Source organism: Zonotrichia albicollis, chromosome 20, assembly GCF_047830755.1.
Source record: "Zonotrichia albicollis isolate bZonAlb1 chromosome 20, bZonAlb1.hap1, whole genome shotgun sequence".
NCBI lineage: Eukaryota > Metazoa > Chordata > Aves > Passeriformes > Passerellidae > Zonotrichia > Zonotrichia albicollis.
Window position 1 is genome coordinate 11,610,745 of NC_133838.1, and position 27,767 is coordinate 11,638,511.

The 27,767-nt window shown below is 55.0% G+C and overlaps 1 protein-coding gene across 4 annotated transcripts in view; it reads left to right on the top strand.

Moving 5' to 3' along the window:
* The window catches only part of GRHL3 (grainyhead like transcription factor 3), a 106,865-nt gene extending 80,492 nt beyond the window's left edge, over positions 1-26,373 (top strand). For 2 of the 4 annotated variants that reach the window (XM_074555526.1, XM_074555528.1), the window contains exons 2-16: positions 12,864-13,050; positions 13,722-13,783; positions 14,744-15,083; positions 15,371-15,450; positions 16,943-17,096; positions 17,872-17,983; positions 18,141-18,235; positions 19,975-20,133; positions 20,537-20,615; positions 20,842-20,975; positions 21,467-21,501; positions 22,462-22,550; positions 22,633-22,718; positions 23,627-23,691; positions 25,125-26,373. In XM_074555526.1, coding sequence (XP_074411627.1) covers positions 12,864-13,050; positions 13,722-13,783; positions 14,744-15,083; positions 15,371-15,450; positions 16,943-17,096; positions 17,872-17,983; positions 18,141-18,235; positions 19,975-20,133; positions 20,537-20,615; positions 20,842-20,975; positions 21,467-21,501; positions 22,462-22,550; positions 22,633-22,718; positions 23,627-23,691; positions 25,125-25,239 — 1,792 coding nt within the window. In that variant the 3' untranslated portion in view covers positions 25,240-26,373. The remainder of the gene's footprint in view (positions 1-12,863; positions 13,051-13,721; positions 13,784-14,743; positions 15,084-15,370; positions 15,451-16,942; positions 17,097-17,871; positions 17,984-18,140; positions 18,236-19,974; positions 20,134-20,536; positions 20,616-20,841; positions 20,976-21,466; positions 21,502-22,461; positions 22,551-22,632; positions 22,719-23,626; positions 23,692-25,124) is intronic. The other 2 variants (XR_012583302.1, XM_074555527.1) reach the window with 2 other exon arrangements.
* The last annotated feature ends 1,394 nt before the right edge of the window (positions 26,374-27,767 follow it).

The window sequence follows — 27,767 nt, forward strand, 5'->3', positions numbered from 1 at the left end:
TCTCTGTGAAACCTTCCCTGGCTCCTTCCCTGTGCATGTTTGGAGCTGAACATCACAGGAATGGGGAACGTCCCTGTGGCATCCCCAGGCAGCTGAGCTGGGCTGGGCCCTTCCCACCCTGTGCACTGACAGTGTCAGGCCAGCTCTGGGGAGCAGGGACAGAAAAGTGAAGGTGCTGGGCTGGGGGTCATGTTTGTTTGTTTAACTGGAGCTGCCTGCCCTGCAGCCCCTGAGCTGGGTCACTTGTTTGCAACCCAAACTTGTTCCTGGGTGAGAACTGGTAGAACCCGCTGAGGACAACAGGAATTTTCCTAAAGCCCCCTGGGCTACAACAGATAATAACAAACTGGCCTGACTCTATTAAAAAGACATTTAAGCATCAGGTCACATTGTTTAGTGGTACTGGGATGCAGCAGAGCCAGCTGGATTCCCAGGAACCCTGCAGATAGGGGCTGGAAAACTGCTGGGAAAGGGCCAGTGAGGGGTTCATCCCTCGTGATTTCTCCAGAAATCCTCCTTTTCCTTTCCCTGTTTATTCTTCTGCTGTGCCTGTGCTGTGCAAACAGAGGGAGGGCAGCACTGCCAGACTGAGCCTTGCAGCCCAAGGAAGTTTCTGTTCCTCTTTTTGTTCTTCCTTCTCTGGGAAAAAGCTCTGCGAGACACAGGAGAGATGATCTGGTTTGGATATCAAAGGAGTGAATGGCACAAGGTGTGTTTTTTGCTGGAAAAGCACCTGAAGCAGCCCCATCTCACTTTAACCTGCTCCAGGCTGCTTCCTCTTGTTGTGTATTAATTGCTGAAGTGTTTTAATAACCCTTGGTCAAAGACAACTGCAATTCCTGGCACATCACAGGACAGCTGGGAAGGATGTTTGACAGCTGTCAGTGGGAAAAGCTGTGTATCCTAAAGGGATTAGAGTCCTTGCTTTGAAGTTCCTCACAAGTTCCAGAGCAGAGAAGCCAGACGGGGAGCGTGGAGCAGCTCAGGTGAGGTCACACCACAAATGGGAGGCAGGAACAGGAGCATGGGGGTGTCGGGGGCACAGGGCTCTCCTGGGCTGGGTTCAACACCCAGGGCTGGCCCTGCAGGGCTGGGGACCCTCTGGTGATGCTGAATCCATCCTGGGTCCCTCACAAACACAGCTCATCCCAGGCTGCCCCTGCGTGTTTGACGAGGGTTTAACAAGCCAAACACAAGAGCAGCCCTGTTGCCTTAGAGAGGGTGTAGCTGTGAGCAAAATTTGGCCCTCTCTTGTAGACTCTGCAGTTTGTCTTGACTGCTGCATGCTTTATTTTTAGAGCATCATAAAAGGCTTTTGTTCCAGGATATATTTAACAGGGGAGTGGAGGGGAAGTGGGAGGGTTTTGTTCACAGAGAATGTATCTCTTGGTCTCTTTCTTCTATCCCACCCCCTCACCAGATACTCTTGGAGGGTGGAGTATAAATGAAAAAAAAAAAAAGAGAGAAAATAATAATTAGAAATCCTGAAATCACAGTCAAAGGGATTGTCTGGGCGTCCAGGCCTGGAGGCCTCCGAGGCGCCACAAAACTCCATTATCACAAAAAAGGCACAAAAGGTGCCCAAAGGATGGAGGGGGCAGGACAGGGGCAGTGCCCAGTGACACCTCCCAGCCACGCAGGGCTGGCCCTGGGGCTTTGCCAGCACCAGGCAGGGTCTGGGGGTTTGTTCTTCTCCTGTGCCCTGCGCTGGGGGGCACAGCCCCATCCCTGCTGCCCTGAGCCTGGCAGGCTGAGCCAGAACTGGCCCTGCTCAGCTCTGCCTGACACATTTCTGTCTCTCTTTTCTTTCTCAGGGCTTTCCCCTCACAGGTCAGAGCCCTGTCCTTCCCCTGCCTGCTCTGGCAGCGTTTTCTCCTCCTTCACTTTTGTTGCTGGAGTCTGTGAGGGTTGGAAGAAACTCGGAAATGCCCCGAGGGGATGTTGCAGCTCTGCAATAACCAGAGCCAGTGAAATCCTCTCTGCCTGCATGGGGTAAAGGACACAGACTCAGAGCTGTCACTGTGGGCACCGTGAACTCGGCAGGGCTTCATTAATTGGAGATAAAATCAGAGTATTGATCAACTGCTGCCACAACTGCACAGATGAGTGCTGCCCTTGGCCTAACAGGACACGGCCCTGCCTGTGGCAGGGGTTGGACTGGATGATCCTTGAGGTCCCTTCAACCCAACCCACTGCAGGATTCTCCATGGGTTCTTTCAGCTCTGGGCTGTTGCTGTCCCCGGCTCCTGGTGCTCTCTGCACTGCTCCAGCCCCTTGGCTTTCATGCCCAGAGCAGCCTCTGCCCAGCCCTGGATCCTGGCACGTGCTGGGTTTGTCAGCAGGAGCCCCACGGCCACTGCTCATGGGGGTGTTGGAGGCTGTGGTACCCAAAGGAAAGAGCTCTGTGCTCACAGAGCCTGTGTGGACACGGCTCCTGCCTGCCCTGTGTCCCCAGGGAGAGCCACGCTCAGATATGTGACATCTCAAACCTGTGACACCCCCAGAGCCGTGCGGGGCTGAGCTCATGGGGCAGGCAGGACTGAGACACGATGGGGGGGTGGGAACGAGGGGTGGAAGCTTTTCTTTTTCCCTTTGTTTTAAGGCTTGTATCAACTTGCCTGGCAAAATCCTCTGCTGCCTTCCAAATCCAGTCACCGTGAGTCACGGCTGAGCCCATCCTCGGCTCCTCATTGCAACACGGATGGATGACAGAAACCATCCAGCAAGAGGGCTTGAATCCCTGATGAGTTTTGTTCTATTGCACAAACCTCTTCCCCGGGTGCAGGGGAGTTGCTGCAGAGGTGTTGCCTGGGTGGGATTCCTGCAGCCCCTTCCCAAAGCCCCCAAACACAGAAAGGTTATCCCACAGCTCAGCCCTGCTCCTGACAGACCCAGAGCACTGCAAGGGCACCCTGAGCCAGGAGATTTAGGGAATATTTTGGTACCTAAAGTTAGGGGGGTTAAGGTTCATTTTTTAAGAGGGAAGACAAAAAAATCTGCTCGTGGTTCTGGAGTGAGTGGCTGAGAGGAGGTGAGGAGAGGCAGGAAAGGGTTTTCCTGTCAGTACAACTACCACGGAGGAACGAGAAGAAACTTTCTCCTTCCCTAATTCATTCCTTTACAAACACATGTATTTTGAGTGTATTTATGTCTAAAGAAACAGCAAAGGACGAACCAGCCCCCAGCTCCGTAGAAATGACAGCTCCTTGGCACGGCAGGCATGGAACCCATGCACCGACCTGAAACTCATTATTATCCCCGAGATGAATCCCCGATCCCGCCCCTTTCTGCTCTCCCCGGGGGCCTTTCCGTGGCCCCGGCAGGGACAGGGTTACACTGCACCTGTCTGGGTGTACCTGTCCCAGGGCACCTGTCCCGGCAGCCAATCCCGGCACGGCCGCCCCACCTGTGCGAGCGCTGCCATAAATCAAACACCTGGCAGGGAATGTCTGTGTGAGCGGCACAGAGAGCGCTGCCGAGACACCGCGGCGATGTCCAATGAGCTGGAGTAAGTGAAGCCTTTTCCCTTCTCCTGTCTGGGGGAAATTCCTAAGGAGCTGAAGTGTGAGCCCTTATCCCTTCTCCTGTTCGGGGGAAATTCCTAAGGAGTTGAAGTGTGAGCCTTTATCCCCTCTCCTCTGCCTCAATGCCCATTGAGCTGGATACGTGTGAGCCTTTCCCCTTTTCTGCTTTGGGGAAATTCCTAATGAGCTGAAGTGTGAGCCCTTATCCCTTCTCCTGTTTGGGGAAGTTCCTAACGAGCCTTTATCCCCTCTCCTCTGCCTCAATGCCCAGTGAGCTGGATGAGTGTGAGCCTTTCCCCTTTTCTGCTTTGGGGAAATTCTCAATGAGCTGCAGTAAGTGTGAGCCCTTTTCCCTTCTCCTGTTTTGGTGAAATCCCCCATGAGCTGGATAAGCGTGAGCCTTTCCCCTTTTCTGCTTTGGGGAAATTCCTAATGAGCTGAAGTGTGAGCCCTTTTCCCTTCTCCTGTTTGGGGAAATTCCTAACGAGCCTTTATCCCCTCTCCTCTGCCTCAATGCCAGTGAGCTGGATGTGTGAGCCTTTTCTGCTTTGGGGAAATGCCCCGTGAGCTGCAGTTCCTTCTCCCCTCTGCCTCAATGCCCAGTGAGTGCAGTGAGTGCAGCTTTTTCCCTTCTCCCCTTTTCTCGCCACCGGGGCTGGGGGGGATCCCTGGGCTGCTCCTCTGCCTGCCCAGCTGTTGGTAAAGCACTAAAGAACGGGATGGGAGCATTTTGCTGATTTTCTGTCGCCGGTGCTGCTCTGGGGAGGAATCACTTAGAATCAATCACTGCTTTTACTTGGGACTTGTTAAAAACCACAATCCTGGTTGGTTTTTTATCCCCGGCTAAAACTGACACACGGGGTTTATGTCTAAAGGGAATCTGCTCTGCCTCTGTCCAACAAAATCTAACAGCAGCTGCAGGAATCTGGTTTAACTTTATTTATTTTGAGAAAATACCTTCCAGAGTATTTACCAGTCTCTAGTTTCTAGGGGTGGGGATTGTTGTGTGTCTTTTTTGTTGTTTTTGTTGAGGGCTTTATGATTTTTTTTGTTTGTTTGGGTGCAGGTTTTTTTTTCTTTCTTTGGGTTTTTTGTTTGTTTTGGGGTTTGGGTTTTGGGTGTTTTTTTGTTGTTTGTTTGGGGTATTTTTGTTAAGTAAATTTATTCACACTATGACCCTGTCAAATAATTTAATCTTTTAAATAAGAAAAAGCTTTTAACACCTATCGATCCTGTATAACTCTTGTTTCTAATTTTGTCACCTCTGATATATTTTGGAGTTCTGGATGCTGATGGTATCAGCCCAGCACCTCTGAAATAAATGAAGGCACACAAGTGTCGGGTTGGCAGAATGTTGACAAATCCGCGTGATGGATTTGTCTGTAAAATATTTATTGAGAAATAGAAATTACCTCTGTCTGTGCAGAGATCTGGTGCTTCCAAGGCGTTTTTTGGGAGAAAGCCGCACGCCCGAGTGTGTTTGCCAGCCTGCCAGAGCTGCTGTGTCAGCCCATCTCCTCCTAATTAAGAACCCTGCAAAGGCACGGCAGTAATTATTATTATTATTTTATGTAAATCGTGGGATCGATCTGCTCGGATCGATCGAGAATCCCTCAGTGCAATTTTCCCTTTCGGAAGTTTTTGGGTCATTCAGAACCGGCGCTTTTTATGTTTGAGGCCGCGTTTGGCAGCGGGGAGGCGCGGAGCGTGCGATTGATGGATTTGTCGCTAATTAGGGCCGGAATTACACGGCTGCTGCCTCTGCCCGGGCAGCGCTGTTAACCCTGAGCCTGCGGGCCGGGGGAGAGCCCCGGGCGAGCCCTGGCCACGAAGCATCCTCGGGAAATTCCGCTTTATTCCAGCGGGGCTGCAGCGGCCGCAGCCCCGAACAGAGGCCGGGGGACGTTTCGGGCCGGAGATGCCCAAACTCTGCAGGGAATTGCTTGGCAGTGGGAATTGCTTGGCAGTGGGAATTGTCGGCAGTGGGAGTTCCTGGCAGGAGAAATTCCTTGGGAGTGAAATTCCTGGCAGTGGGAATTCCTTGGCAGTGAGAAATTCTTGGCAGTAGGAATTCCTTGGGAATGGGAATTCCCGGCAGTGGGAATTTCATGGCAGTGGGAATTTCATGGCAGTGGGAATTCCTGGCAGTGGGAATTCCTGGCAATGGGAATTCCAGGGAATGGGAATTTCATGGCAGTGGGAATTCCTTGGGAGTGAAATTTCTGGCAATGGGAATTCCAGGGAATGGGAATTTCATGGCAGTGGGAATTTCATGGCAGTGGGAATTTCATGGCAGTGGGAATTGCTGGCAATGGGAATTGCTGGCAATGGGAATTCTCAGCAGTGGGAATTCCTGGCAATGGGAATTCTCAGCAGTGGGAATTGCTGGCAATGGGAATTCCTGGCAATGGGAATTCCTGGCAATGGGAATTCCTGGCAGTGGGAATTGCTGGCAATGGGAATTCCTGGCAGTGGGAATTGCTGGCAATGGGAATTCTCAGCAAAGGGAATTCTCGGCAGTGGGAATTCTCGGCAGTGGGAATTGCTGGCAATGGGAGTTTCATGGCAGTGGGAATTTCATGGCAGTGGGAATTGCTGGCAATGGGAATTCTCGGCAATGGGGGTTCCGCAGCGCCAGAGGAGCAGGGAAAGGCTCAGCCCCGTTTGCTCCCAGGGCAGGAGGTGCCAGCGGGGCAGGAGCTGAGCAGAGGCTGCCCAAGCCCCTCCGGGAGCCGAGGGGCTCCGAGGAGCCGCGAATTTGGGGGGAACGGCGAGGGAGCAGCCCCGGAGCGAGCCGGGCACAGCTGCCCAGATGTGCGGGAGCTCTGATGTCTCCATGCCCTCGCTCAAAGCGCCACGGCCCGCACGGGCCCTTCCCACCTCCCCTTCTGGGATTTAACATTCCCAGAGAGGACTGGGAAGGGAGCAGCGGGGCATGGGAGGGGGAGATGTTTTGCCTATTCTAAAATATTCTAACTGCTGATTTCCATAGTCTTCTAAACGGAACCTGTGTCTAACTCTGCCTGCGTGGGCAGGAAGGAGTTAACCAGGAGTTACTCCCAGTTGTGGTTTTGTGGTCGAAACCATGATCGCCAGAAGCAAATTTTTGTCATGCATAAGGTGTGTTATTAAAACTTGAGTTATGCTCCTGGTGAATGAAAAGTTAAAGCCCTTTTATAAAATCCTGGCAGCAAAGCACACAAGGGATAACCGTGCTGGAGCAAGGGAGGCTGGCTCGGATTCTTTTTTTTTTTTTTTTTAAGTTATGTAAAGAGAAAAAGAGATTTGTAAATTAAAGAAACAACAATCAAATAACTGCTATGCAATTCCCAACAAAGGAGTAAAAGCCCTGTGAATAAACTCCAGACTCAAAGCAGGAGTGAATCAACATTTGCTCAGTATCTCTGCTTTGATGCTTTGGGTCACATTTGGGGCTGATTGGTCCATGGGAATGGTTCCAGGGAAATTTGCAGAATAAAGAGTTCCTGGAGGAGGATTTGCTCTGGCTTGGTTCTGGCTGGGGTTGGAGCTGTTGATCAGTGTAACATCCAAAAATGCACTTGTGCCTGGATTGCACCTGCCAGCCCTTGGGATCAGCTGATTGGCAGGGACAGGGATCCTGGAATTGAGTGTGCTCAAAAAGGCAACAGCTGAAAAATGGTCATGATAAAAATGATAATAAATGAGTGGAACTTGTTATTGAACATATGATTGTATGCCATTGCTCACAGCCAAGTTCCCAAGGCTTGGAGGATCAGAAATACGGAAGAGATTGGGGTTAGATGGGATATGGGGAAGAAATTCCTCCCTGGCACAGGTGCCCAGAGCAGCTGGGGCTGCCCCTGGACCCTGGCAGTGCCCAAGGCAGGGCTGGGCAGGGACAGTGCAAGGTCCCTTCCAACCCAGAGCACTGCAGGTCCTGAGGGTTCATTTCTTGTCCCTTTGGGTGTCAGAGCTGTTCTGGCTGTGGGGTGAGGCTGATCCAGCCCCAGCCCTGTCCCAGCCTGGTCACACTCGAGTGCTGAGAGCCCCAGGGCTGGCACTGCCCCTGAACCCCCTGCTCTGCCCCCTCCTGTTCCTGCCATCCCTGCCTGGGCACCCTGAGCTCTGCACTGGGGCCTGGTGTTATGGGCTCAATCAGGTTTGTTTGGCAGAACCTGGAACCTGAATCAGGTTTGTTTTTGGCAGAGCCCTTGTGTGAAGCTCCCTGTGCTGGGGTTGGGGTTTGTGTGGAGCAGCCGAGGAGAAGCTGCTGCTCCTGTGCTCCCAGGACACTGCACCAGAGCAGGGACAGAGTGCACCCTGGAGCTGGGATTGCTCAGGTGAAAATCCCTCCAGACGGGGAGGGACAGGGGGAGCCCAGGCTGGCTGTGCCCCTGCAGGGCCCTGGAGCTGCTGGGCAGGGCAGGGAGCTCCATGTGAGGCTCCTGTCAAGTGTCCTGCCCTGGCACAGCTTCCTGGAGCCTCTTGGGCAGCAGGATCCACCTCTGGCACCCTGAGCAGGGCAGCAGCCCCGTGCCAGGCGTGCAGCCAGGCAGGGAGGGATCAGCACAGCCCTGGCTGGGACTGAGCACAGAGCTGTGACAGCTCCAATCTCTGCTCCCTCGGAAAGCTGTGACATCCCCAGGTGACCCTGCTGCAGCCTCGGGCAGGATGTGCTGAGGGAAGCAGAGAGCCCTGAGTAAAGCTGGGCTTTGTTCTCAGCACAGACAACCCATAACAGCTGATTGCTGGCTTAAAAATCCACATTGTCTGAAAAGCAGTAAAAAAGAAACAAATTATAGTGCAGAAGTTTGTGTATTATGGCTGCCACTGGGGGGTTTTAAATCCACATCTTGTAAAAAACATGATGTTTTAAAATTTCATTTTATTTAGAGGTCATGGCTGTTGGAGTTGGAGAATATACAAAAATTACCTGTGAAATGTTCCTTGTGGTGGATGAGGCACTGAGAGCCCCAGTGGGGTTTGTGTCCAGAATAACTGTGCATAAAGTGTCTGTGTCTGTCCACAATGAGAACAGGAAAATGGGAGTAGTGGAGTTTTCAGCAATATTCCAGAAGTGGGAGCAGATGCTCAGGGCCTGGATTTGTGTCTCCCTTTGGGGTCAGATACCCCTGAAACTCAGGACACCCCAAAACGGAACCTGCTGGGAATCCTCAGGTGCCTGAGCTGAGCTAGCCCTGGGCCGAGGCTGCTGAAATGCCCCTGCACAAAGGCAGGGACAGAGCCCACATTGTTCTCCAGCTGCCAGAGAAAATACCCCAGCAAATGTCCCGTGGGCAGAGCAGGTCAGGGCCAGGGGCCAGAGCCTGGGCTGTGGGGTGACACCGTGTTGTGCTTGGCACCCCAGCACTGTTTTCCATCCTTAGTCTGTGTTTGTTGTGTTTCTTTCTGTGTTGTTTTTTTTTCCTGGTTCTGTCTCTGTTTGGATTTTTGCCTGGCTGTGTGAGTGGGCTGGTGACAATGCCCTCACTGCTGCCTGTGCTGTCACCTTGTCTTCAGGTGTGCTTGTTTATTAAACCTGCACAGGAATTCCAAAATCCCAGCTCAGCTGAGAGCTTTGGCCTCAGCACTGAGGGCCTTGGTGGGATTCTGTCCTCCCTGACAGGGCTTGGCAGGCCACAATCCCTGCCCTGTGCAGGGCACTGCTGATCCTGCCCCGAGCTCCTGCCTTGGGCAGCTCCAGGGTCGTTCCAGGAGGGAGGGGAGGGCACTGCCCAAGCCCAGAGCCGGTGGAGCCCCCACAGGAGCTGCCTGGGCACGCTGAGCTCCTCAGGGCTGGGGCTCTGTGCTGTGTTTGCTGCTCTGCAGGGGCTCATTGGGATCTGCTCTGCAGGGCCAGCTCAGCCTGGCCCCAGTCAGCTGCACTGGGGAGAACAAAGGCACCAAAGCGCCCCCAGCCACCACAGAGGCAGGAGGAGTTCAAGGGCTCTTTCCTGCCCCAGCTGGACCCTGTGGGCACGTTCTCCTTTCCAGCAGGGCCCTGAGTGTTTATCCATCACCAGGAGAAACTGGGGAAACAGAGATGGGCTGGGCTGGAGCGGGAGAGGGGCTGGGATCACCTTGTGTCACATCCCAGGTGTTTGGAAACAAACAAACAAACGCTCCCTGCCCCAAACCCTGCTGTGCACATGGCCCCAGGCCCAGCTCCAGGGCACACGGGGCACGGAGCTGCTGCTGCTCCCAGGGCTGAGTTTCCCTGGCCTGGAGAGGAGCTCTGGCCTTGCCAAACACACCAGGGAGCTTGGAACGGGCAAACAGGGCCTGGCCACGTGCAGGGGCATCACAGGCAGGAGCAAAGTAAAGTTCAGCTGTGTTTGGATCTGGATTTGGGTGACTTTGCTGCTGTGTTTGGATCTGGATTTGGGTCTCTCCCTGCAGCTGTGCCTCACAGAGGCTGCTGATGGGATCTGTGTGTCCTGTAGGTCCTGATGTCAGAAAGTGCCTTGGATTTGTCACCACACCTGCTTATCTCAGATCCTGGGGAGCTGTGGTGGCCTTTGGGAGCAGGGTCAGAGCAGGGCTGATCCCAGGATGGGTGGATGGGGTGGGTGCTCCCTCAGTCCCTGCAGGGTGGGTTCTGAGGGGCTCCAGTCACACATCCCAGGGCCTGCCAGGGATCCCAGGGACTCTGCAATGGGGACAAGGTGCAATTCCTGTCACCCAGAGCAGTTCCCAGTGCATGGAGCAGCTGCCGTGCCTGTGCAGGCCCCTGTGGGCTCTGAGCACTCCCCAGCTGTGTGTCCTGCTGTCCTGCTGTCCTGCTGTCCCACTGCTGCCATCCCTGCTGGGCTCTGTGTGCCCACGCTGGGCTCTCTCCAGCTCAGGGCCCTTTGCCTTTGCTCTCTCCAGGCTGAGGCGGTGCAGGTGTCCCTGGGTGTCCCTGGGTGTCCCTGGGTGTCCCTGGTTTCTCCCAGCAGGTTTCTCCCAGCAGAGGTGAGCAGCAGAAGGGAATATTCACATAAGCAGTGCTTTATTTGAGGGAGGATGAATCTCCCAGGGAATCTGGGTGTTTCTAATCTCCCGGGTGCTTTGCTGCCCCATCCTGCCCCGTGTGTTGATCCCTGCCGGTTCCCAGGTCGGAGCCGAGCTCTGTCCCTGGGGAGGACCGGGGAGCTGCGGGTCCTGCCCGGGCAGGAGCGCCGAGCCTGAGTCACTGCCGGGCCCCTGAGAGGCAGGAGGAGGAGGAGGGGGAGAAAGGCTCCGTGAGAAGCGCTAAAGAGAACGAAACCGCCCCGGCACTGCGGGGCTGAGAGCGGGCCCGCTATGCCCGGGAGCGGTGCCAGCCCTGCCCAGCCCTGCCCGCCGGGCACGGGGCCCCGGGAGCCTCCCGAGCTCGGGTACGGGGAGAGCAGAGGATTCCTGAGGGAAAGGGTGCAGGGACAGCAGGAACACCCTCATGGAAACAATCGGCTGTGACTCCTGAACTGCAGAGGATTCCTGAGGGAAAGGGTGCAGGGACAGCAGGAACAGCCCTCATGGAAACAATCAGCTGGAACTCCTGAGCTGCAGAGGATTCCTGAGGGAAAAGGTGCAGGGACAGCAGGAACAGCCCTCGGTGGCCTCATGGAAACAATCGGCTGTAACTCCTGAGCTGCAGAAAATTCCTGAGGGAAAAGGTGCAGGGACAGCAGGAACAGCCCTCGGTGGCCTCATGGAAACAATCGGCTGTAACTCCTGAACTGCAGAGGATTCCTGAGGGAAAGGGTGACAGGGACAGCAGGAACACCCTCATGGAAACAATCGGCTGGAACTCCTGAGCTGCAGAGGATTCCTGAGGGAAAGGGTGCAGGGACAGCAGGAACAGCCCCCGGTGGCCTCATGGAAACAATCGGCTGGAACTCCTGAGCTGCAGAGGATTCCTGAGGGAAAAGGTGACAGGGACAGCAGGAACACCCTCATGGAAACAATCAGCTGTGACTCCTGAGCGGCAGAAAATTCCTGAGGGAAAGGGTGACAGGGACAGCAGGAACACCCTCATGGAAACAATCAGCTGGAACTCCTGAGCTGCAGTGATTCCGTGCTGCCATTTGTTTGTTAGGCAGGGGAGGCACCAGAGCAGGAGCCAAGCAGAGCTCGGGAGGCTGAGCCTGGAGCACCCCAAGCTGTCCCTGCACGGTTTAAGGTGAATTTGTGCAGGTGACAGAGCAGCCATGGGAGCTGCAGGGATGCCAGGTTCCTCCCAAGAGGAATTATTGTTCTCTGAATGATTCACTTAAAAATCTCCACCAGGACTTATTATAAACACATGGAATGGCTTAATGAAAGCAACATATTCCTTATAAAAATGCCATTAAACTGCAGCATTCATTGCTGTAACTCCTGAAGTTTCCTTTGCCTTTCCATGAACAAACATCAGGTGATGTCAGGGTTCAACTCCAGTCAGCTCCTGGCAACTTTGGAGATTTAAAGAGGTTTTTAAAACCTTTCTTCTAATAAAACCCAGTCCTGCCCTTCCTGAACTTTGAGGAAAAGGGAATTTTTGTCCATGGAGCTGTTATTTGATGGTGAATGGTGTGGGCAGTGGTGGTGACACAAGGTCACTGTCACAGGAAGGTGTGACAGGAGCAGGGCTGAGCAGGCTCAGCCTCTGTGGACCTGCTGGGATTCCCTCAAAGGTCGGACTCGATCTCTGGGGTCTTTTCCAACCCAAACAATTCCAGGATTCCGTGATTCCAACCTCCCAGGGAATGCACAGAGGCACTGCTGGCAGGGCTGGCTGGAGGGAAGGGAGAGATGACCAATGTTTGGGCAATTAGGTGTCTGACAGTTTATTAACATAAGATGGAGAGGCCTGGAGAAAGTGCCAGCAGTGAGGACAGGCAGGGCCTTATTTTGGTGTGTTGCTGCTCACGTAGTCCCACGAGCCTCACCTCAGTCAGGAATTCTTTAGTGGAAGGGAGGGGGTTGTGATCTGCCTGTCTGCTGAGTAAAATCACCTACAAATAACTGGGAAAAAAATAATCTGAAACCATGGACTGCAGCACAGGAAAACAATGAGGTTTGGTTTCATCTGGGCACTGAGTGCCTGTGTCTGACTGGGGCTGTGCTGGCCTGGAGCTCCACATCCAAGGGAGAATTGTTCCTTTTCCCTTGCAGTGCCCACACCTGGGGCTGGGGGAAGGAGCAGCTGAGGGGTTTGGGCTCCCTGGGCAGGACAGGGAGCTCTGGCCTGGGTTTGTGCCCAGCTACAGCAGCAGAGGGGCTGATCCCAAAGGCTCTGCGAGTCCAGGGCCAGGAGAAGATCCCTCCTCATCCCACAGAGCCCTCGGGAAGCCCTTCCTGTGTCCATGGAAAGCTCGGTGGGAAAAGCTCCTCCCTCATTCCCGCTGCCCCCAGTTTCAGATCCGTGCGCCTGATGAAGAATGACACCATGAACTTCCAGAAATTCCCCTACACCAGCGAGGACGAGGCCTGGAAAACCTACCTGGAGAACCCCCTGACTGCAGCCACCAAGGCCATGATGAGGGTGAACGGCGACGACGACAGCGTGGCCGCCCTCAGCCTGCTCTACGACTACTACATGGTGGGTGCCCTGGGCTGGCAGAACCGGGGTAAAACTGGGGTAAAATTGGGGTAAAACTGGGGTAAAACCGGGGTAAATCTGGGGCAAACCTGAGGTAAAATCTGGGGCAAAGCTGAGGTAAAATCTGGGGCAAACTGGGGTAAAAGAGGTGCAGAATATGTCAAACATGTACCACCTTAGCAGGGGACCCCTCCACTGAGCTTCCCCATCTCCTGAGCCCCCCAGTTGTTTATCCAACACCACACCAGTATCCCCAGAGGTAAACTGAGGCACAGCCCAGCACTTGGAGGGAATCCAGAGCTTGTGGAAAAGCTGAACCCAGGTGCCCTGAGTCTGGATTTTACCCATGAGGGCTTTGAGGGCTGGAGCAGCCTTGCAGACCCCACCAGTTCTGTTCTTCCAGTGCTGCTGGAGGATGGAGCTTTGAGAAATGTGGCTCTGATTTAGCCCTGATTGGAAGCAATACCAGTGATGTCCCCATTTACTTGGGGGCTTTGAAGGACAAGCTGCTGTGGTTGTCCAAGGTTATTTGGGAGCCCAGGGCAGAGCCCAGCTCTGCTGTTTGTTCTTCTCGTGGGGTTTTATCTGGTTTTCTTAGCCAGGGCTAACTCTGCTCTATTTCCCTTTACCAAAACCCTGCCCCAACCAAACTCTGCTCTGCCCTGTCCCAGGTGCCCAAGGAGAAGAGGATCCTGCCAGCTGGGATGGTGGCACGCAATGACCTGGCAAAGAGGTTGGCTTCAGTTCCTGCTCTCTGGGGCTGCCTCACTCTCCTGCAGCTGCTGAAGTGCAGGATGGGCTCTGAGCTTGCAGAAAATAGACATCAAAGCACGGTGTTATTACCAGCAACAGTGCAGCTCATTAACCCTGAGACACACATTAAAATTCTTTAGGCCAGGTCCCAAGCAGGGATAAATGGAGCTACACCCATTTACACAGCTGAGCATCTGTCTGGCTGTGCTCACAGGGGTTCTGCTGATTTGCAGCAGCAGAAATCGCCTTTCGTTGCTGTTTTGTGACAATTGCAAAGGGCAGAAGGATTGAGCACTGAATGGCCAAATCCTGGTTCGTGCCCTGAGAGTTTCTGTTCCACTCTCCCAGGATTCTCCTCCAGTGACTCCCATTTGTCCTTTGAGGTTTTCAGATAATTGACTATTAAATTAATGCCTCATTTGCCACTGTGAGTTCAGTTCCCCTCCCTGGGTGCTGTGTACTTTGGCACTGTCAGTTTTGAACCACTTGACAGAATAAACCTCCAGTGATACTTCACCCCTTCTGAAGTAAACTGAGCTGCTTTTAGTTTTTGCTTCCTAAGTTGAGGGAGTTTGTGAATTTGTACAGTAATTGTTTTTCCTTAAAAAAGGGTATAAAAAATGAACTTTGAGCATTGATGAGCCATAAAATGACTTGTGGTGGACAGCCCACACAGCATTGCATTTTTATCACCCCTGCTGCTCTGAAATGAAGGAGCAGTGGATGTGCAGCCCCAAACCACATCCAGACCACATTCCCTGGCTCCCTGTGGTCCTCCCTGATGTGCTGAGCACTCTGGCTCTGCTGCCTGCCCTGAGAGCTGTGGGTGGAGATGCCCGGGGGCTGCCAGGGCTCCCAGGCACTGACTCAGGGTCAGCAGGCAGTGCCAGCGAGCTGGGGGTGCCCTCTCTGCCCTGCCCTGAGCCAGGACTGTCTCCAGCAGGCACTGCCACGGGATGGACTACGAGCCCGAGCTGCCCTCCTTCGATGGCTCAGCCCATCTCATGAAGCTGCTGTCGGAGAACGTCTCCATGAGCCAGGAGTTCTGCGAGCCCCCCAAGAAGAACGGCCTGAGTCTCGAGGGTGTCCCTGCTCCTCACAAGGCAGCCCTGCTCCCTCCAGGCACCAGCAAGCTGGAACCCACCCCAGACAACTTCCTGGTGGCCCCTGGGGACGTGTATGACAGCAGCTCCCTGAACTCGCTGTTCGAGAGCCTGCCCATGGCCCCGGCCCAGCAGCGCTGGCAGCCCGACAGCACCTTCAAGGAGGACCCCCAGGAGGTCAGGCTGGGCCCTGGGGGCACTGGGCTGGTCCTGGGGCATTTCTGGGGTTTATGGTGATTTTGGAGGTCAGGCTGGGCTCTGGGGGCACTGGGCTGGTCCTGGGGCATTTCTGGGGTTTGTGTTCATTTTGGAGGTCAGGCTGGGCTTGTGGGGGCACTGAGCTCTGCTCTTGTGCTGCTCCTGGGGTTTCTGTTGAATTTGAAATCATCTGCTGTGGTGTCTGGGAGAGGTGAATGCCCAAAGCCATGTGAGGTTTGACTCTTGGTTTGTTTGCTCGTCTGCAGACGCTGCTCTTCAGTGACATCCTCAAACCCCAGCCAGAGGCACCCTGCCCCGAGAGTTACCCCTCAGATGGAGTGAAGAGGTAACAGCAGGCCAGGGCTTTGGGATTCCAGGAGCTCTTGGCTCTTTCCTGGGGAAGGGCTGCATCCCTTTCCTGTCCCCAGTCCAGCCCTGGCAGTGACCAGAGCAATTACAGATCCTGTGCTTGTGCAGGCACCACTTGTGTCTCCCTTTTGGAGCAAGGGGCTGCCCCGTGAGCTTTTAGACCAAAGCTGGGATTGCTCTGCCCCCAGACTGGGCCAGTGCAGGGCCAGCTGCTGTCCCACCCCAGGGTCACAGCCCCTTCCTGCTTGCTGGGTGACACAGAGGGACCAGGTGGCTGCACCGTGTCCCCACAGGCCACTTGGAGCGGGGTAAATGACAGGGAAAGGAGGCTGCCAGGGCAGGAGGGTGATAATCAGCCTCCCCTAATCTAAGGTTTGGGTTCTCACTTAGCACTGTTAGTCAGCCTTGATTTTAGAGGGTGCCGCTGCCTCTCATTCCTAAAACATGAGAGGGATTTCTTCCTCCTTTCCACCCCTCTGCCAGGCTGAGCTTTGCTGCTCCAGATACCAAATCAAACCTCCCAGCAGGTAACATTATTTCACCTCCCACTTTTTATTTGCTCCTGAGTCAGCTGACTGGGTGAGTCAGCTGTCAGACGTGGGGATGTTCACACAGCCAGCAGAGGCTCCTGCTCACTGTTTATGTGTGCACTGAACTCCTCTGGCTCTCCTGGCTGCAGATAAGAGGAGCTGCCAAGCCCATCTTCAGAGATGGCATCACAGGAGGTGGAGCAGGAAGAAGATGGGTTGGTGACTAAACAGGGCACTTGAAGGGTCTGAGTGAAGGCTCCTGTGCAGGTGGTGGCTTGCACAGATCCCTCCCAGCAGAAACCAGCTGTGGCCTCATGGTTTCAGTGCTCAGCTGCTGCTGAAGGCCTGAGAGCTGCTGAATTCAGGCTCTTCTTTCAGATTCCATTGCCAGCAGTGACACCTTCTCTGTGTGCCTCCACCAAGCTTTTCTGTACAGATGAAAGTTGGTGCCCACCACAGTGAGGGTGTGGGCTGGGATCTGATCCCAGCTCTGCACAGCCAAGCAGGTGTTGGTGTCCTGCAGAGCCACTAAGGGAGAGTCCTCCTGGCTCTCCAGTTATGGGGATGGGTTTGGAGCCAGGAACCTGAGGTAGATGTTGTAAAAGTCCCTTCCCAGGTCCCCATTTTTGTGTGTTTTGCTGCAGGCTGCTGGTTGAGCAATGGTTCTGTTGCCATCCACACACAAACACTGGCTGCAGTCACATCCAGGGGTTTTTAGCCAAAACTGGGGGTAAAATGAGGCTGTTGGGGCAGTGCTGCTCCCCAGGGTGTTGGGGAGGATCAGAATGTGCTGTGCTGTGTCAGGGTGTGTGAGGAGGGGAATGGAGCAGAAACTGGAGCCTGTAACCCGTGGGGTGGAGGCACCTGGGGCTCTGTTTTGCTTTTGCAGTGAAACAGCAGCGTGTGCTTATTCATCCTTCTCTCTTTGTTCCATCCAAGTGACTTTGAATACACGCTGGGGTCACCCAAAGCCATTCACATCAAATCTGGGGACTCTCCCATGGCCTACCTCAACAAAGGACAGTTCTACCCCATCACACTGCGGACAGCTGGAGACAGCAAATGTTTGCACTTGTCCTCAAATAAAGTGAAGGTAAGAGGCACAGACAGGCTGACAGCTCTGCTGACAGCTCTGGAATGGGACATGCAGCAGCTCCTCTGGCCTGGGAACGGAGCTGAACGTGAGCAGGAATGGCTTTGTGGCTCCTGTTGGCTTAAAGGGGTGAATGGGGTGGATTCAGTCCCCCAGGATAATCCTCTGCTGCCCTGCAGAGCCTCCCTGGCAGCTGGAACCTGTCACAGGAGCTCAGGGATGCACAAAGGGCCTGTGGGGGCCCTGCTGGGAGCAGCTCTGAGCCAGGGACAGGGTCCCCATCCTGCTCCTGGGATGTGTGGCCAGGCCAAGGAGCAGCCCCCGAGATCAGTGTGCCAAATGGCTGAGCCCAGATCCCTTCCCTTGCCCTCTTCAGCTTCCCCAGCACAAAACTTCAGGTTGCATGTGGCTCTGAGGGCAGTGCAGGATGGAAGGGTCAGGATGCACTGACCTGCTCTGTGCTGGGTTAGAGGGGCACTGATCACTGCTGTGCTCTGAGCTGGCTGTGCTGGTTGGGGGGCACTGATCACTGCTCTGTGCTGGTCAGGGGGGCACTGATCACTGCTGTGCCCTGAGCTGGCTGTGCTGGGTTAGGGGGGCACTGATCACTGCTCTGTGCTGGGTTAGGGGGGCACTGATCACTGCTCTGTGCTGGGTTAGGGGGCACTGATCACTGCTCTGTGCTGGTTGGGGGGCACTGATCACTGCTCTGTGCTGCTCTGGGGGGCACTGATCACTGCTGTACCCTGAGCTGCCTGTGCTGGCTGTGTTGCAGAGCGTGGTGATGATTGTGTTTGACAATGAGAAGATCCCCACGGAGCAGCTGAAGTTCTGGAAGCACTGGCACTCCCGGCAGCCCACGGCCAAGCAGAGAGTCATCGACGTGGGTACGAGGGGCTGCCACACCTGGGGGCTGGGCAGCTTCTGCCTCCTCTTCAGGGCCTCCCTGGCTCTGGGAGTCAGCCAGGGCAGGGTTTGGGGCAGGAGGCCCCGGGGATGTCACCCCTGCCAGCCCCAGTGCTAACTGCTGTCCCCTCCTTGCAGCTGACTGCAAGGAGAACTTCAACACGGTGCAGAACATCGAGGAGCTGGCCTACAACGCCCTGTCCTTCGTGTGGAACATCCACGAGGAAGCCAAGGTACCAACTGCCCTGCAGGGAGCTGGGAATGGTCCTCAGCAAAGCTGCAGCTCCCTCTGAGAGCCCAGCCCTGCCCAGAGCTCTGCAGAGCCCCTGCAGTGTTTGCCTGGCAGGACAGCAGTGCCGTGCTCAGAGTGGTCCAGCACTGCCATGAGCTAACAAACACTCTGGGTACACCCAGCCTGGCTCAGGGATGTTTTCTTAGTGCTGATGGATAACTCTGAAGAAAAGGTTTTGCAGCAATTCAGGGCTCTGCTCACATGTACCTGTTTAAATGAGCCCCAGCTCAGGGAACAAAGAGCCCCCTTGGCAGCAGGGGGATGCAGACAGACTGAGCACCCCAAGGGGATGCAGACAGACTGACCACGCCAGGGGGATGCAGACAGACTGACCACCCCAGGGGGATGCAGACAGACTGACCACCCCAGGGGGATGCAGACAGACTGACCACCCCAGGGGGATGCAGACAGACTGACCACCCCAAGGGGATGCAGACAGACTGACCACCCCAAGGGGATGCAGACAGACTGACCACCCCAGGGGGATGCAGACAGACTGACCACCCCAGGGAGATGCAGACAGACTGACCACCCCAAGGGGATGCAGACAGACTGACCACCCTTCTGTGGGATGTGGGATGGGGAAGGGAGCCAGGCAGGTCACAGATCCCTTTTCACCCTAAAACCAGCAGAGTTCATTACAGCAAAGCCTTTGCAGCTCTGCTGTCTCTTCTGCATCTCAGACTCTCTCATTAACACTTTGTATCTAGTGGGGATTGAAAACAGATGAAGTAACTAAGAAAAAAACCAAAAGCATAAATAGCCCAAGTCTCTGAAGCTTGGGAAAACCCTGCCTGGCTTTGGGATCTCAATAAGCCCAAAGGCAACCAGGGGCTTTTACAACCCAAGAGGTTAACAAAAGTCTTCAAGGCAGAGCTGTCAGAAATGGAAATATGTCAGGTATGTGGCAAGCCCTGGGGGCATCTCAGCAAAACTGGATTTAACTCTTAGCAGAAACTCTGCTCACTCACTGGCCTGGGGCAGGGAGAGGTGAGAGAGCCGGGAGTGAGGCAGGAGGGGTCAGGGGCTGGAACAGGAGGGGTCAGGGTTTTGGGTATTTGGGGGTTTGGGGGTTTGGGTTGGCCATGGCACCTCTTACTGCTCTCTCCAATTAAACTTTAACCCCCAGAGAAGAGGTTTTCTTTCCTAAGAACTGACTGGAGCTGACATTGGGTTTCAGGGCTGAAATCCTCAGCTGAGGGAGCTCTGGGAGCTTCTCCACCTGCAAATCTGTCCCCAGGGTCTGGGGGAATTCCAGGGTCACACCAATGAATTGGCAGTTTGGAGACAGAATTTGGATTAAGCTGTGCTCAGCTTTCCTTCCAGAGTTCCCCCTGGAGTGAACTCCCTCCTGGTGATAAAAGAGCCCAGTGTGGGATGAATATTTATTTATTTAAGCAGCACTGCTGGGCAATTCCTGAGGCTGCAGCCTTGCCCTCCTCCCTTCCTGCAGGGCTTTGCTGTCTGAGGGTCCCTTTCAAATGAGAGATCAGAAATAGCAGCAAGAACATCCCCAGGCAGGATTTGGGGAGGGGGGAGGCTGAGTGAAAGGGCTGGAAGAGCTGTGGGGGAGAGGCTCAGGTGGAATCCACCTGCCCTGGGAGGGCTGAGCAGCCTCAGCAGCTCTTTGGCCCCTCCTGAGGAGGTGTCCAGCAGCAGCAAGGCTGTCCCTGTTTGCAGGTGTTCATCGGGGTGAACTGCCTGAGCACAGACTTCTCCTCTCAGAAGGGGGTCAAGGGGGTGCCCCTGAACCTGCAGATCGACACCTACGACTGCGGCAGCGGCAGCAGCCAGCTGGTGCACAGGGCTGTGTGCCAGATCAAGATCTTCTGTGACAAGGTACAGCTCTGCTCCCTCCGTCCCAAAGCACAGCTGGCCCAGGAGTGACACCAGAGAGGCTGGGGGAGCCCAGAGCAGCCCAGAGCCCTGACTGTGCTCACAATAAACTCTGTTTCTGACCAGTTGTTAAATATCAAAAGAGATGAGAGTTTTCTTGGAGGTTCTTCCCCAATCTCAGATTTCTTCCCATGGAAAAATTTCTCACGGCTATTCTTGCCTGTGTGTTTCATTTTTAGAAGCAAATTTTATTTTCGTTTTTCTGAGTGTCAGAGAGTCTTGGCTTGGGCTGGGGAAGGTCCCTGAGTTAGGGCTGCCCTCACCTCCATGTGTCACACCCCACAGGTGGCCATGGAACCAATGCTGGAAATGTCACTGTCCTAAATTTCACTGGATCTTCCCACAGGGAGCAGAGAGGAAAATGAGGGATGATGAGAGGAAACAGTTCAGAAGGAAAGGAAAATGCCTGGACTCCAACAACAACGGTGAGTTCCTGTGTGTGCTCCCTCTGCCATCCCTGCCTGTCGCCCTCCATGGACGTGGCTGTCCCCAGGCCCGCTGCCCTCAGGCCCTCGCTGGGCTCCTTCCCCTCCCAAAGCCCTCAGGGCACCCCCGGCCGCTGCCGATGGTTCTGGGCTGCCCTGGAGGTGCTGCAGGAGCTCCCCTGCTCCAGAGCGAGGGGCCGAGATGAACTGGACTCTCCGTCTGTAGGTCTCAAAGGCTGTTTGCTCTCTGGCTTCAGAGGGAACGAGATCACCTTCCTGCGGCCCGAGAGCGACCTGGAGACGCAGCCCGTGCTCTTCATCCCCAACGTGCATTTCTCCGCCCCCCAGAGGTGTGGCTCGGTGAGTGCCCCGGCCTGGGCAAAAAGCCCCAGCCCAGCCCAGCTCTGTGGGACTGAGGCGAACTCCAGTGCTGAGGGCCTGGCCGTGCAGCAGTGCAGGGTGGGAGAACCTCTGCAGGTGTTCCTGTGCTTTACACACCTGCACAGGACTGTAGTGGGATCAAAACCAGCAATAGAAAATAAATTATAGCAAAATGAGAGCATCTCAGTCCCTGTGTGGGTGGGACATCCCCCCACTGTGCTCTGTCCTGTGGCCTTCAGAGCTCCTCAGCATTCCCTGCCTCAGTTTGTCAAAACCAGGGAATCTGGGGAAGTTCTTTACATCAAATTTCATTTAATCTAAGAAACAGATCTTTGGGTTTAATTGTGTGGGAAAAGTGATGGGTCAGGAGGAGGGAAATCACGTTTAAAGTGTGCCCAATCTGCCTCCCCAGCCCGTCCAGCACACAGTGGTGTGTGCACACTCACAGATCCGTTTCCTTTGCGTTCCAGGTGCTCCCTCCTGCTGTTCCCAACTCTGCAAACAGGTGAGGATGCACAGGGTGCATTTCCCACCCAGCAGCTGCTCTGTTCCTTTGGGAATGCCAGGGCTGTTGGATACCCCAGGGCAGGATAACTCAGCTCAGAGTGTCCCTGATGCCCTGAGAGTCAGAACATGAGTTAATCCTGGTCCTGGCAGGGACCCAGGGCTGCAGGAACATGGACACATTTCTGTCCCTGTCACTCCAACACGAGCTGCTCCCTGATTGTCCTGCTGTTCTCATGGAGACAATTCTGAAAGGGAGAATAAAACATCACAACTGGCACTGAGGGGCTCAAACACCCAGAGGCTGGAAAATAAACTGGAATGAAGTGGGATCACACTTGAAAAGCAGACTCCCCCCCAGCCTGGGCCCTCTGTGTGGGGATTCCAGTGCCCCACAGGAGGTGCAGGAGGATTTTGGGTTTGGTGACCCCAAACCTCTGCAGGCCCTCTCTGAGCTGTCCATGTGCTGCTGTAATTACAAACCAACAGTTAATTGCTGGCTGGCTGTGGGAGTGAGTGGTTGTTCAGGCAGAGGCTGGGCAGCTGCAGGGGTTTGTGTCCTCCTGGGGGTGTCTGTCCCTGCTCTGTGCCCTCCTGAGTGTGTCTGTGTCTGTCCCTGTGCCCTCCTCAGTGTGTCTGTGTCTGTCCCTGCCCTGTGCCCTCCTGAGTGTGTCTGTGTCTGTCCCTGTGCCCTCCTCAGTGTGTCTGTCCCTGCCCTGTGCCCTCCTGAGTGTGTCTGTGTCTGTGCCTGCCCTGTGCCCTCCTGAGTGTGTCTGTGTCTGTCCCTGTGCCCTCCTGAGTGTGTCTGTGTCTGTCCCTGCTCTGTGCCCTCCTGACTGTGTCTGTCCCTGCTCTGTGCCCTCCTGAGTGTGTCTGTGTCTGTCCCTGCCCTGTGCCCTCCTGAGTGTGTCTGTGTCTGCCCTGTGCCCTCCTGAGTGTGTCTGTGTCTGTCCCTGCCCAGGCTGCCCCTCAAGCGCAGCGGGGCCTCCTTCGGCGATGATTTCGACGCGGTGCCCCCAAAGCACAGCAAGGACGAGGATCCCCAGAGAGGTAACCCTGGCACCCCAATGCCCCGAGCCCCCGGGCTTTGGGGGCCTGGCAGAGCCCCTGAGCAGGCCCTGTTCTCCTGCAGTGCTGCTCTACGTGCGCAGGGAGTCCGAGGAGGTGTTTGATGCTCTCATGTTGAAGACGCCGGACCTGCAGGGCCTCAGGACAGCTGTGAGTGTCCCCAAACCCCTGGGAGTGTCCCCAAGCCCCCTGGGAGTGTCCCCAACCCCCTGGGAGTGTCCTCAAACCCCCTGGGAGTGTCCCCAACCCCCCTGGGAGTGTCCCCAACCCCCTGGGAATGGACAAACTGCAGCTAAAAGGGGATGGGCTGGTGAACAGGGAGCTGGACATGGGCTGCTCATGACCCCTGCCTGCTGTCCCTTAATGGGAATGGAAATGGGAGCAGGAGCTGAGCTGTCCCCAGAGCTCCTGGCGTGGCTGTGTTGTGCTGCAGAGGGAGGATCACACCTCCTGCCCCATCCAGATCCTCAGGGAAGTCTCCTCTTGTGACAGCACATTCATATTTTCCACTGTCAAACACCTTTTCCATTCTCCAGGCTGGGGATGTGTGATCTGAAACCTCCCTGGCCTCGTGCTGGAATTCCCTGGCTGTGTTTGAGGAGCACAAGGACATATTTCTGTCATGGTTATCAGCAGCATCTCTGATAACCCAGCCCTCTCTGGAGACTGCTGGGAAGGAAACAAACAATAAACCTCCCAGATTTGGGGTGGCTTTATGGCTGCACTTGAAGCTCTGTTGGTTTTACAAATTTTTAAAAAGAGGGCGTTTGAAAAATGTCAGCACAGGGGATTCTTTGCCATCTTCTCCTTCCCCCATCCCTCACCACAGAGAGTCAAAAACCTTCATGGAAAATGCTTGGCAAAAGCCTCCAAAACTCCTGCCAGCCCAAACCAAACCTGAGCTTGCCCAGGAGAATGTTCAGGTCATGGTTTTGTTCTCTGCAGTAAAGCTGAGGGGGAATCCTTTGCTGCTGAACACTGGCTCGCTGGTATCTCTGATTTTTATCATGGGAATTTCACTTTACAAGTATGAGAAATTGCCATGTTGTCTCTCACAGATTTCAGAAAAATATGGGCTTCCTGAAGAAAGCATTTACAAAGTCTACAAAAAGTGCAAAAGAGGGTAAGCTAATCTCTCATCTGCTTTTCTGCTGTGCCCCCAAAGCTGTTCCCTCCAGCCCCTGCCATTGGCTCCAGGAGCATTTTAACAAGATAATAAAAGGTAGAGCCATGGCAGGCTCTGCTATTTGCAGCATATAAAACTCAGATCTTTCTGGGCTTTAAAGATTTGGGATAATGCTTGTTTGTATTATATTTGTTTGGAGGGTAAAGTGTCCCAAGGAAAGGAAGTTGGGTGAAGGTGGAACTGTTTGGGGATCCTTTGTCTGAGTCTGAAAGCCTGAGGTTATGGAGAACTTATCAGAGAGGGATCAGTGTTTGCTGCTCCAAAAAACGCTGGAATGTCCCTGGCTCAGGATGAGGGGTGGGCCATGGTGAGCCTCGGAATTCTTCCACCTGCTGCTGGTGCTGCTCATCCCTTAGCCCCAGAAATGGGAATTTTCTCCCCAAAGGAAAAGAGCAGCACTGGTGGCTTCAGGGGAGAGGCCACCTCAGTCACTTTGGCTTTGGTTTTGTTCATGCCTTGATCTGATAAGCAGTGAGTGTTTGGTGATGACTGAGAGGGAAACCAGGCAGGAGGAGCAAAGAGGTATCTCATGAAAAGGAAAGGCCACACCTGGAAATTAGATTAAATAAATAATTTTGACACCTGGCTTAATGAAGGCTGGCTGTGACCCATGCCAGCAGCTACTCCTGAAGTGTGGGAGATTGGAGATAGCTGCACTCAGGCTGGTGGCAGGGTCAGGCCCAGCTTCCTGCTCCCCCAGATTTAATTTTCGTTAATTTTATCCTATTGCTCCACCCTAAACAATCTTCCCTGGTAATTACAGCTTGAGGGGCAGATCTCCATCAGGTGAGAGCCAGTGCAGCTCAGTGGGACTGCCAGGCCCCAGCCATGGCCCTGCCACAGGGGTGAGCTCAGCACATGAGCTCGGTCCCAGGGTGACTCAGGAGCGATCGTGAGCAGTTCTGGATCCTGGTGAGGTTTGGTGTGGAGGAACAATCCAGGGCTGATTCCTGATCAGCATCCCTGGGATCGCTGGTGGCTCAGCACGAGGGGCTCAGGTGACTTCTGTGGCTCCCTGCTCTGGGGCAGGCACAGATGGAGGGGCCAGCTCTGCTGGGGAAGCTTTTGGGCACCCACAGAGTCCATGGGGCACCTGCTGGAGCCAGGGCTTGGGTGCTGCTGGGGCTGGGGCAGCCAGGAGGATTCCAATGCACTGGGCAGGGCCAGACCCCCAGTGCCAGCAGCCCCTGGAGTTCCTGACTGTGCCAGGACACAGCTCCCAGGGCTGGTGACTGTTCTGTGCTGGATCTTCCCTTGTCCTGTGCCATGGCTTTAATTAATTCATTAACAGTGGCTGAGCCCCTCAGACTGGGGAAGGTGAACTGCTTTCAATGTGCTGCATCTGACCCAGCCATTCTCCTTCTCTGCAGGATCCTGGTGAACATGGACAACAACATCATCCAGCACTACAGCAACCACATGGCCTTTCTGCTGGACATGGTAGAGGCAGAGAACAAGTTCCAGATCATCCTCAAGGAGCTCTAAAGAGCTGCAGGCAGCACTTCCTGGCACTTCTCTCGAGCTGGCACGTGTGACCCCACAGAACTCAGCCCTGTGCCCGCTCTTGTTGCCTTGACTTGAACCCCACGGCCCCGGGGCCGGGCCACAGACTGCTGTGACATCATCCTGTGAACGTGGAACTTGGCTCTGTTGACTTTATTATTATTATTATTATTATTTTTTATTATTATTATATTTGATTCCCTTCTGGCAGCGGGCCTGAGCTGCCGTTTCAGAGCTGGGCACACGAGGTGACACTGCCAGGCCTGGGCAGGGAGCAGAGCTGGTGGCCCTGGCAGGGAGTGATGCCAGCCCAGGCCCTGGCAGGGAGTGGTGCCAGCCCAGGCCTGGCAGGGAGTGATGGCAGCCAGGCCCTGGCAGGGAGTGATGGCAGCCAGGCCCTGGCAGGGAGTGATGCCAGCCAGGCCTGGCAGGGAGTGATGGAGGCCAGGCCCTGGCAGGGAGTGATGGCAGCCCAGGCCTGGCAGGGAGTGATGGCAGCCCAGGCCTGGCAGGGAGTGATGCCAGCCCAGGCCTGGCAGGGAGTGATGCCAGCCCAGGCCTGGCAGGGAGTGATGGCATCCCAGGCCTGGCAGGGAGTGATGGCAGCCCAGGCCTGGCAGGGAGTGATGGAGGCCAGGCCTGGCAGGGAGTGATGCCAGCCCAGGCCTGGCAGGGAGTGATGGCAGCCCAGGCCTGGCAGGGAGTGATGCCAGCCCAGGCCTGGCAGGGAGTGATGCCAGCCCAGGCCTGGCCTCCCCACAGCCCCTGCAGAGCCTCCCCAGCAGGGCAGAGCCTGCTCTGAGCTCTGAGCTCCCCTGTGGCACAGAGACCCTCCCAGCTGCAGCCCAGCCCAATGGACACTGCCTGCTGAACACCCTCCCTGCACATCTCTGACTGTAAATACCACGGAGGCCTCCACAACCCCTGTTGATACATTTCTGTGTTGTTCCTTTTGTATTTTATATGTGTATAAATATGCATTGTTTTATACTGGACTCAGTATGTGACACAGAGCATTTCAAACACAGGCTGCTTCACATTTCTCCGTGAACTCCTTTTGTAACTGTGTTGTTGGTTGTGTTGTTTTGGATATTCTGTACTAATAAAGGCTCAAGGACTGAAAATGAAGCATTTCCCCCAGCTCTGGGGTTGGGATGGGCTGGCCAGGAGCCAGGGCAGGGAGGTGACCCCAGAGGCACCAAAGGGCTCCAGGGGGGTTTTGGCCAAGGTCTGTCCCCTCTGCAGCCACCGTGTCCAGCTGTGTCACCAGCTGGGACTGGGTCCCTGTGCTCAAACTGCCTCAAGCTGCTTCCCATTGAGCTCATCAGATGCCAAGGGGAGCCCTGCATTTTCTAATTAATCCTCTGACCAATGAAAACCAGGGCCTTTCCTCCTCCCTCTTCTTCATCCTCTGCTTTTCCTGGCTGTGGGAAAGATGTACCTGAGGCCTGTGAGTGGGGAGGAAAGAAAGAGCCCTGGGAAGGGGATTTGGAAATGCTGGAATGTGTCAGCTTGGTGAGTTTTGGATTACTTCAGTACTGTTTGAGGATGGCCTCTGAGATGAAACACAGATAAGCTGCAGGTTTATCAGCCTTTGGGATCTCTCCAGCACTCCTTCCCTTCAGATCACAAACTCCTTCTTCAGCAGGATGGCTCTGATTCAGTGTTGATTCTGAGTCCTCCTGCAGAGGAGTTTCAGCTCCAGTTCAGACCAGTCCCACCAGGAATCCCCCAGTGCTCGGTGGCACCAGCTGGAAGCTGCAGGTCCCCTGTGCCCTGCGGTGCCAGGGGAGTGTGGGGGCAGCTGGGGAGGGTGCAGGCAGCCCTGGGCTGTTGTGTGCACACAGAGCTGGGGTTTGGGGACCTCTCACCCCTCAGTGAGTTGCTCTCAAAGTCTGATCTTCCTGCCAGACAAACATTTACCCGCGTGAGCCTCAGTTCCCCCAGCAGCACCACTCCTGATTCACAGCAGCAAGAGCCATCTCAGGTGTAACTCTGTGTTCCCAGCAGAACAAGGATGAATTTTGCTGGATGTTTTGGGGCTCCCTGTCCCACAAAGCCCTCCTGGGTTTTGCAGGGGCTGCAGCCCCCTGGGTGTGCGCTGGGACAGTGACTCCCTCTGGGTGGGCTGGGGCAGAGCCGGCAGTGTTTCCGTGCGGGTCGGGGCAGTCCGGGCCGGGTCCCGGTCCCGGTGCCGGTGCCGGCTGCGAGCGGGAAGCGCTGCCGGGGCAGAGTCCCCAGCCCTGCCCGGCCAGGTGGGTGTTTTGCTGACTGGCTCAGTATCGCTCATCCCTTCCAGCCAAGGCGAGTTGCTGGGAGGTTGCGCAAAGCAGAGCTCCCAAATATGTGAGAGCATTCCTGACTCCTTGCCCGGAGCCCACCAGCTCCTTTTGAAGATTGAGATAGGAGCGATGAAGGCGAATTTCACCCCGAGCACCAAAGGTCGTGTGAAAGCAGCGAGGGATCGCTCGGGGCTCCCTCGGGAGCTGCTCTGTGCTCAGAGCTCACCT